Source organism: Plodia interpunctella, chromosome 29, assembly GCF_027563975.2.
Source record: "Plodia interpunctella isolate USDA-ARS_2022_Savannah chromosome 29, ilPloInte3.2, whole genome shotgun sequence".
Taxonomy (NCBI): domain Eukaryota; kingdom Metazoa; phylum Arthropoda; class Insecta; order Lepidoptera; family Pyralidae; genus Plodia; species Plodia interpunctella.
In genome coordinates, this window is record NC_071322.1 from 2266090 (window position 1) to 2276359 (window position 10270).

The 10270-nt window shown below is 36.4% G+C and overlaps 3 protein-coding genes across 4 annotated transcripts; 2 read left to right on the forward strand and 1 right to left on the reverse strand.

Annotated features, from left to right (window-relative positions):
* Nucleotides 1-246: 246 nt before the first annotated feature.
* LOC128682069 (zinc finger protein 675-like) lies at nt 247-9492 on the forward strand. Of its 2 annotated transcripts, XM_053766543.1 has the most exons (10): nt 249-538; nt 735-842; nt 1215-1721; nt 5566-5768; nt 6125-6232; nt 6666-6749; nt 7177-7302; nt 7760-7871; nt 8766-8870; nt 9110-9492. In XM_053766543.1, exons 1-10 carry the CDS (start codon nt 374-376, stop codon nt 9251-9253), a joined length of 1662 nt encoding a protein of 553 aa, XP_053622518.1. In that variant the 5' UTR covers nt 249-373; the 3' UTR covers nt 9254-9492. The 2 variants fall into 2 exon arrangements, with proteins under 2 accessions (XP_053622519.1, XP_053622518.1); XM_053766544.1 differs by lacking the exon at nt 735-842 and having other exon boundaries at nt 247-538.
* On the forward strand, nt 1817-3745 carry LOC128682075 (spastin-like). The gene is made up of 2 exons (XM_053766557.1): nt 1817-2707; nt 3156-3745. The coding sequence occupies exons 1-2, from the start codon at nt 2360-2362 to the stop codon at nt 3738-3740; spliced, it is 933 nt and encodes a 310-aa protein (XP_053622532.1). The 5' UTR covers nt 1817-2359; the 3' UTR covers nt 3741-3745.
* LOC128682072 (uncharacterized) lies at nt 3841-5525 on the reverse strand. Its single transcript, XM_053766551.2, has 2 exons — nt 4956-5525; nt 3841-4790 (listed from the first exon to the last, which is right to left on the reverse strand). The coding sequence occupies exons 1-2, from the start codon at nt 5403-5405 to the stop codon at nt 3969-3971; spliced, it is 1272 nt and encodes a 423-aa protein (XP_053622526.1). The 5' UTR covers nt 5406-5525; the 3' UTR covers nt 3841-3968.
* Nucleotides 9493-10270: the final 778 nt, after the last annotated feature.

Below are 10270 nucleotides of genomic sequence, written 5' to 3' on the forward strand. Positions count from 1 at the left end.
TCATTGATTTTTTTTTCTACCTAGCTAATGTAGATAAAGAAAACTACAGGCTTCGTTATACCTATCTTTCGTTTAGATTCTATAATACATACTAGAAAAAAGAACACGAGACGAAATGAGATCTTTTGCCCCTCATCGTAAGCAATCGTAAGCGGTTCTTGCCATTTTGAGATAGGCAGGCTGCTTACTCCAGTTCGCTGTCTTTGCTTCACTGTAATGTCATTGTCATTGAAGGACTTGTCAAATGACACCGTGACAGACCAGGCAAAACAACAATTTATTTTGTTGTGTTCAGGTTCTGTCCATAGATCTATAATTATATTGGCAAAATTTGAACTTTAATAATTTTTAGTTTGTCGAAACCTGACCAAAAATGGATATAATTAAGATCAAAGATGAGTTTTATACCAAGGATCAGTGCCATACGTGTCTCAGCGTCGGTCGTAAATTAAAACCAATTGGAGAATATATTGATATTTATAAGAAAATCGTATCAGATTTTTCCCTACAAAGTCATCATTTAGGACCAGATAATATGGTATGTTTATGGTTCCCTTACTAAAAAATCCATCTGTATCCATGAAATATTTTTATTTTATTTCTAAAGCATTCTTTTTATTTACATTTTCGATACTTTATTCAATATGGATGATGTACTCTTAAGTTTTTTTCTTCCTTAAAAATTATTATGATACTTATAACATTTTATACATAAGTCATAAACTTTTGTTTAGGATGTCCTTAAAGTTTTACTTTGTTGGGAGTGTGAATCTATGCTGAAGAAGGCACAGCAATTTCGCGAGCATGTGCAAAAGGCTAATGAGTTTCTGCGATTTGGACAGGTTATTTTCATTTTTAATATCACTTCATTATTTTAGTATTAAAGCAGCTTAAAGAATAGGTTCCACTGTTTATTGGCTAACCTTTTTATACGTAATATAAATTATTACATTATGTGTAATATAAATTGGGGTATTTATCAAACATGATTTCTATATAATATGCAAAATAAGTTTACTTGTTTGTTTTCTCATTACACAATATCTCATAATACAATCTGCTTGAGTTTTGCATAAACACAATAGGTATGAGAATGGAGAAGAATATAGGATAGGAGGGAAATTCACACAGGTAAAAAGTTAGTTATTGGTTAAATGGATAAATTACCAATTTAAAAACAAATATATAAAAATAGTAAATGAATTATTTCACAGAAATATCTTCACATCACTCTATCTAATCTCACAAGTATACTGCTAAATGAAACACAACCCAATATTATTTATATTAATGAAGCAGCCATTAAAACAGAAGAAACACATGAAACTTTATCTGAAATATATGATAATGACCATTTTGATGATGCACCTGTGAGCAAAGTTAAAACAGAAAGCATAGTTGATGCGGCATCTGAAATAACTGATAGCGACCATATTAATTTGCCTACCAATGAAATAAAATTAGAAAATTTAGTACAGAAACCTAAAAGAATAAATAAGTGGGCAGTGAAAAATGCTCAAAGAAATAAAAAACCGAAATTTGAATTGATAGAAGATTACAAAGAATGCTACAGTACAATTAAATTGAGTGGAAATGAGATAGCACACTTGGTACAGATAAACAAAAACAAATACTCAAAATTAAAGTATTGTTGTAGAAATTGCCTAAATGGTTTTAACAACCCTAGTTTGTTGGAGAAACACATTATGGAATGTCAAAAGGTATTTTTAAGGACTAATATTTAATAATATGTAATTCCTTTTTTATTTAGTTTTACACTTCTATCTGTCAAGTTTATTTTCACTTTCAATTAACATCAATCACTAACATTTAAATAATAGACAATGAATCACCAACAGCTTGAATCATGGGTGTACCCATAGTAAAACAAGGTTGGGCAAGCATTTTATCATTTCATCATTTCATCTAAGTAACAAAAATAAAAATAAATTTTATAACTTTTAAAATTGATAGATACATTTGCTTAATTATACATGTGTTTGCGTGAATGTGTAACATAAAAAAGTATGTGGAACCTGGCTTGAAAAAAATCTGATTGCCCCATCCTTGCTTAGACCCTGGGTCCGCCCATGGTTTGAGTGCAAAAGCTTTAACGTGGCTTTAAGCCGCGTTTTCACTAAGGGACATTTGTCCCGCGACTCTGTCGCTCGACATCAATTCTACGTGTCGGGCGACGTCGCGCGCGATATCGCCCGACATCGCAGGGGACATTTACGTGTCGCCGGACAGGTCGCATGTCGACGCTCGCTGAGCGTCGACATGCGCGACTCCCGTGTCCCGCGACAGTCGCCGGACAGGCTTTGAGTAGTGAGAACGTGTGTCGCTTTGTGTTCTAAAAATGGCAGTAGTGTGGTCCAGTGAGCAAATATTGACCCTTATCGAGTTGTATCAAAATTCGCAAATATTGTGGGACACTTCACATAGTGATTATAAAAACAAAATAAAAAAAAATGATGCATGGGAATCTATCGCGACTACATTAAATAAACCTAGAAAAGACGTCGAGGGAAAAATACACAACATAAGGTCTCAGTTTCTCAGGGAGAGAAAAAAAATAGCGAGCTCAAAATCTACAGGAAGTGCAAGTGGGGATGTTCACAAAAGTAACTGGTTTGCGTATGATTCGCTGCTTTTCCTAGTAAAAGGGGCGACAAGTTCGGGCAGTATGGACTCTATGAATGCGCAGGTAAGCTCCTCATAATGTGTAAAATGTGTTTATCAGTAGCTTAGTTTAATTTCAAGTTTTCTTTATTTCTATCTGTGGGAATCTGACTGCCATTAAGTAGATGGTCGCCCCACTTCCCGCGGGGTGAGGGACGCTGACAAGATGGCGCGTGTAGAAGTTACGACCGACACGCTATCGAGAATTAAGATTTGATTGTACTCTCGCATTACTGTTACATTCTGATTAAAGTTTTCTTTATAACTTCCGAGTTCCTTATTTTTAATCGAGAGCCATATTATTATTATATGTAAATAATATAAAAAAAATAAGATAAAATAAATATATATATATATTTTACAGTTTACAAATTTGACAGAAAAGAAAGTAAAATTAGGAACAATTCGAGCATATAGTATAATTTTTTTGCGTGATTTAATGTTTGTTTTAGACTGTTTTTTTCCTTTTATAGACATCTGAAAGTTCGGTGGCACACGAAGAAATACCAGCGGCATCGCAAGTATTAACGCAACCACCAGAAGCACCAACGTCGCCGCCACCATTACCAACGCAACCAATGCCGCTTACAAATACTCAAAATAAAAGGAAAAAAGATGATCTGAGTGAGGTATATGAAATAATGAAGAGTGCAAAAGCCAGGATGGATCAACCAAAAGATGAATATCAAATTTACGCCGACTATATAGCTTCAGAGTTAAGAAATATAAAGAATGAACATGCTGTGCTACAGACGAAGTACTTTATTAATAATATCTTATTAGAGGCTAGGATGGGAAAATATAACTATACAGAAAACGCAATGGGATCTAATTCAAGCGATACTCAAAGTTATCAAAGTTATGGATACCGTTCTGCTTCTCAACAGTCATCCTATTCAACAAATTCTGTTAATAATAATATCGTCACTGCTAATGCCTCTCATGTTAATAATGATAATGGAGCATCTGCAGAACCAACTCACATAGAATTTCGACAATTTGAGAATATTCAGGAACTAGTTTCCCACTTTGAATCAGAAACGCAAAACAAAGAATAATTATAATACTTGTAATAATAATAACCTTGATTTTCTGTCACTTTTATAAACATTTATATATAAGAAATAAATATCAAAGGGAAATAAATAAATACTTAAAATTAATGAAATCTTTTATTTATTATTAGTGGTTTTTCAATATGTGCCTAAGGACACTAAGATTCTTATCATTTATTCCTTGGTCATTAAACCTAGACAATAAAAAACTCCATTCAAATTTTTAACAGACTATGCTTGATTTGTTTGCCATGGGACACTTCCTTGAGCACTGGAGAAATATTCAGCAAAGTGGTTTCTTATTACCTGAGCGGGTTGAGGAGGAGGCCTGCCATGAATATTTAAGTTTCTCATATTATTATTTCTCAATTCCCTTCGCCACGAACCTTCCACAACATTATGGGCAGCGTCTTCGAAATCGAATGTGGTATTTAGTGTATAATGCGCGGTTGAAGATGTATTACGTCGCAGGAAATTATGTAGGTACACGCATGCCATTACAACTAATTCAGCGTTTACTGGACGTAATGGGATAGCTTTACGAAATACGCGAAACACTACAGACATAATGCCAAAAACATTTTCAACTATTCTTCTTGCTCTTGAGAGCCTGTAGTTAAAAATCCGCTTTAAGCTTCCCTTTTCATGAATGCCGGGATAGGGCCTCATCATATTTTCCGATAGAGCAAATGCGCTATCTCCCACCAGAACGTATGTTATATTCGGACCACCTTGGGTCAGTGGCTCGGGATCTGGTAAATTCAGTTGCTGTTCATTAAGTGCTTTATAAAATGGAGTTTCCTGGAACACTCCACTGTCAGACGATTTCCCTTTTGCACCACAGTTAACATATACAAAGTTATACTCGGCATCCACAATTGCTAAGAGAACCAAGCTATAATTTTCTTTATAATTATAATAATCACTGCCAGAATTTGGTGGCGCTTCTAGTAACACATGCTTTCCGTCAATCGCTCCGATGCAGTGAGGGAAATTCCATAATATTTCAAAATTACGTGATTTTTCTTTCCATTCATTTACATTGGTTGGAGTCTGAAATTCAAGTATAATATCAATAAATTAACATACATTATAAAATATCGATATAAAATTAAAAATACCACATAAGTATATAGTAACCCTTACCTTACGGTAAACGTTTGTAGTATTATTACCGTAAGTAAGGGTATATGAGATTAAAAAATATTAAATACTTACCTTTACAAAAGAATTTAATGCCTTTATCAATTCTTGGCAAACTTTTGGTATAGTATGACAAATTACTTGTTTTGACACTCTGAAAGTATAGGACAATGAACCATAGTTATCTCCAGTTGCCAAGTATCTCAATGTTACTGCGAGTCTGATGTGAGGGTCGATAGATTTTCGAAACTTTGTATCTTGCTTGACTATGGCCGGCCCAACCATATTTAAAAGTATCTCGAAATCGGTTCTAGACATTCTAGTAAAATTTTCGAAAGATCCGTCGCGCATCCTTAGACTGCTTAGTAAACTTGAACTTTCCCTTTGTTGCAAATATTCTCGGACCCACCACCTCTTTTTTTTACGTTTTGCTATGGTCTTCCGAATTATTATGTAAGCTGCACTGAACAACACTACCTCCTCGGGCGACATACTGGTCGCGACTGGCCAATGTGAACAAGTCATATGTCGCGAGACATTGTCCCACAACTTTTGCAGAGACAACTACGTGAATGTCGAGCGATAAGTATCTGCGACATGTCGCCAAGTGAAAACGCGGCTTAAGAACTATTTTACAGATTAACAAAACACAAGGATAAATTATTAAAATCTGCATTTGTTGCAGGATCCAGTCAGATATATCTGTGATGTATGTAAAAAAGGATTTTTAGATAAGAACAAACTATCAACACATATACAGGGACATTACTGTAGACACCGATGCATCCTGTGTTCCTATACTTCATACGATGAAAGGAATATGAAATCACACGCAGAAAAGGAACATAAAATAGCTCTGAAATGCTTAAAATGCAGTTTGATATTTGTGTGAGTTTGCAAGACTTTTCTTTTAAACCAACTTCAAAATAAACAGGAGATAATATTGTGACCTTGTTACCCAGGAGACAATAAACCTTTTGTCTCCTGGGTGACAAAGTGAGAAAATAGTAAAAAAATATATGTATGCTCTAGTTTATCTAGAGCATACATATATTTTTTTACTATTTTAGAGATATATTGCCATTGTGATAATTCATAGACTGTAACAGTGCAGCTGGATCATAAGAACATTTAAAATTGGTTGGAAAATCCATTTAAACAAAAATTACTGTGAAGATTGTTTATATGTTAGGATTCGTAAATAAAAATTGAGTGTACGTTATACATCTTCTCTTAAATTATAGAAATCGTCGTGAATTCTTCAAGCATTACAAGGAGTGGCACGAGAAGTATACCTGTGATCACTGCGGGATCTCCTTCAAGATGCGGTACTCCATTGAAGATCATATTAGGTAGACTCAATTTATTAACAAATCACTTCAGTTGTAGAGAAAGAAAATTATTCTTGGGAATGGTTTAGATGTATAATTTATTATGTTAGAATATATTTATGTTTTTAACCCAGCGTAGCTGGGCGGGCCGCTAATTTTCAATAAAACTCAGTGCTAAAAATATATATCTGTTTGTCACGATTCCATGGCTAAACCACTGGTTCTATTTTGATTAAATTTAGAATAGATACAGTCAAACACGGGGTCAAAATTAATATATCATGTTCGGAGAAATAGACTAAATTAGAGTTGTATTAAATATATTAGATATTATTTTATTTCTGTTTTTCCTTTACAATATTTTATTTGGAAACATATTGAGATGTAAGTGACACTCGAATAGAAAGGAAAACATACAAGAATGCTATTAATAACCATACTTATTAACTTTCAGAAAAGTGCACTCACCATTTGAATGCAAGCCTTGTAACAAAAAATTCGCGCGCTACGGAGGCCTTTGGCGGCACAGGAAGACAAAGTAAGGAAGGACAAAATATAGGCCGGAATGTTAGATTAAAAATAACTAGCGCCATCTAATTCGTAGTTTGTTACAGATTTTTTTAATTTCATGGCTCCATCGTTCGCCAAAACGATGATTTTGCCAACGTCATGGTTGAGATTGAATTCGAAACGCGATATCGTCACACTGACATGTGACAGTTTGTTTTTGGTAGAACGAAAGCGTTCAGATAGCGGAACCGGAACTGAATTAATAAAAGTGTTGAATGATAGTCGGATTCAAATCTTGTTCATTAACCGTTACGTACTTGACACTCAAAAGCTCAGTATGAAGGAGTATCAAAAAGTTACTAAAATAAAACAGGAAAACCTTAAAAGGAAATTAAAACAATTACATATACATATGCATAAAAAACTCAAATATGAATTCATAAATATGTTTACAGACATAGTACAGCCCCATCTGTCGGCGCGTATTGCGTCGAATGCGATAAGCATTATGAGAATATATTCCAGTACAAGAGCCATTTGAACAACAGCGCACGGCACAGGGGCAAACATAGGAAACAGAGGTGAGAGTTTGGAAGATTTTAAATTTTAGAGCGCTCGGCCTGTGATAGTTGCGGTTAAAACACTCTCACTGGCTGTCATTGGATGGGTGACCAAAAATTTATTATATTGAGCTCCTCCGAGCTTCGGAAGTTACGTTGCCCGCGGTTTCGCCCGCGTGCATTTCAGCTGCGAAATCGGAACATACATGATTTTCATACTAACTTTCACCCCCTGTTATATTCATGTGGGGGTTGGTTTTCGAAAAAGAAAGTAGCCTATGTTTGAACGGGGTACTTTAACTACGTACATACCAAATTTCATCGAAATCGGTCCAGTGGTTTAGCTGTAAATCCGGAACAGACAAACATACCGACTTTCACATTTATAATATTAGTATGGACAAACTATTAGATACTTTATCAGCTAGCGACGAAACATTATCCACGAGAGATTTATCGACTTAACTTCTGTTGACAGATACCCATGCTTAAGTTGTGATAAAGTGTTCACGAAAAACATATACATGAGGGACCATTACAACTTGGTGCATTTGAAGATAATCAGGCACCGGTGTGAAGAATGCAACAAGGTTGGTTTCAATATTACTTAGGGCCATGTCCCATGGCTCAGTCGTGCTCCGTTGCGACGACGCACCACAATGTAGGACCGTCGTGTCGACCGTTGTTTTAGTTTTAACAGTGACGTGCGTCGAAATTTCATGCGATTCCTGCGTTGTCTGTCGACGGACGTGAAAATGACGGAGCGCGACTCGGCATGGCTCTTAGGATGATATATGTATATCACTTATGGGTGAACCGGCGCAACGAACTTCACCGCAGCCTTTTCTCCAACGACGTTAACAAATGTGGATATTATTCTATTGAAAGTTTGCTACGATGTACGTTTGTTACTCTTTCAGGCAAAATCTACTGGACGGATTGCTATGAAAATTTGTACACGGCTAGTATATAACCTGGAATAACACATAGGGTACTTTTTTACACCGAAATTCCCACGGGAGAGCGAAGCCCCGGGGCGCAGCTAGTAGGAGATCATGTTACACTATTTGAGGGATGCCGTCGACTGTGTGAAGTGGAGACGAAAAAATAGGAAAGCGGACCCTGGGCTCCGAAGCTCAATGGCTGAGGAAAATGTCGGGAAAACGCTTAGATTAAGGAAGGAGATTCTCCTGCGGAAAAAACGGGAAAACGAGGAGAGAGATTATGCTACGTTAGAAAAATGTTTGAGCTTTCTCAAACACTTTTGACGACCTCGGTGGCGCAGTGGTAAAGTGCTTGCCTCTGAACCGGTCGGGTCATGATGGAAAATGATCTTTTTCTGATTGGCCCGGGTCTTGGATGTTTATCTATATATGTATGTGTTAGAAAATATAGTATCGTTGAGTTAGTATCCCATAACACAAGTCTCGAACTTACTTTGGGGCTAGCTCAATCTGTAATTTGTTGTAATATATTTATTTCAGATTTTTGTACGCAACGCAGACTTGATGAGCCATAAGCGTCGTGTCCACGAAGGTATTGCCCCTCCGAGGAACAAGATTTGCGACATATGCGGACGAGGGTTCACGGTCAGTATCATTTATTTGTTTTAGGAGAACCAACAGCTGTGTTTACAAAATTGACAATCTTCTCAGAATCCGAGGGCCTCGCAAAATGTATCTTGCCCACATAAAATTTTGATCTTGCGCCGCCTCTGTCACAAACTGACGTATGTCATCCTATATTGAATAAAGAATTTCCAAATAAATTTGGACTTTGCGAAGTTCATATTCAGACCAATGATTGCAGCTGATTTATATATTTCCAGACCCGTAAGATTCTTACGCACCACGTGCGCACGCACACGGGCGAGCGTCCGCACGCGTGCGCATGCGGCGCGGCGTTCGCACAGCGCGCCGCGCTCGCTGCGCACGCGCGCGCCTCCGCCCACTATATCCCAGTTCGACGATAGTATATAGGCGGCATTGTATTGGAGGATAGCAAATAAAAAAATAATAATTTTTCTGGAAAAAAATATTGAGCTTTTTTTAGAAATTTCTATATTCTACCGCGCTGTATGTTCGCGATAAACTCAACTACTGCCCGGATTTTCATGAGGTTTTTAACAATAGATAAATTTATAATTTATTATGTTTTCACCCGAGCGAATCCGTGACGGGTCGCTAGTAATATATAATTTGACGTGGAACAGTGCCTATGAAGACGATCTAATGTCTAAATAAATTGCTTTGATTTCGAATTTTAATTAAAAATAGGTCATTTTAGGCAGTTGACGACGAGATTCTGTGTAAATGTATGTTGTTAAAGCAGTTTTTAATAAAATATTTTTACATGTTTCAATGTTTTTATTTAACATACGTATACTTAAACATATGTATAAATCAATTGACCACACTTGCCGCACCGCTCCCACCAGACTAGATGTAGTTCATTGAAAAGTGAGCTTTAAACTGTGCACTGTAGACACCCTTTACATTGAACAATCCGCTAACTTGTTGACAATGTGAAGTATGTCTACAGCGGACACTTTAAAGCTCATTGTTCAATGGACGCTATCTTGCCGTGGGGGCAAAAGTGCGGCAGAATTTGAAATGACCTATAGAAATACTCTTTATGAGAGTTTTAAGGTGCTTTAGTAACTAGCTCACCTCGTCCGCTATCCTAGACAGAGAAAACTACATCTTTCGTTTCGGTCATACAGATATAATGCTTACTAAAAGAATCTACACCAGAAAAACGAGACAGACAGAACACTTGTATCTTCTCCAGGTTTCACAACGCTCAATCGCTTTGTAAAAGATGAGACGGGAAGTTATTTTCAAATGTTATTACGCTAGTGTCTTGAGCGCACACATAGTAATTTCCCTGGATCAATCTTCATATGCACTAAACTATCGCAGACTGGTTCGCCGAACTTGATGGATTCAGAATACATTGCTGGTTTTTCATTGTGGAAAAGAAAAGCATT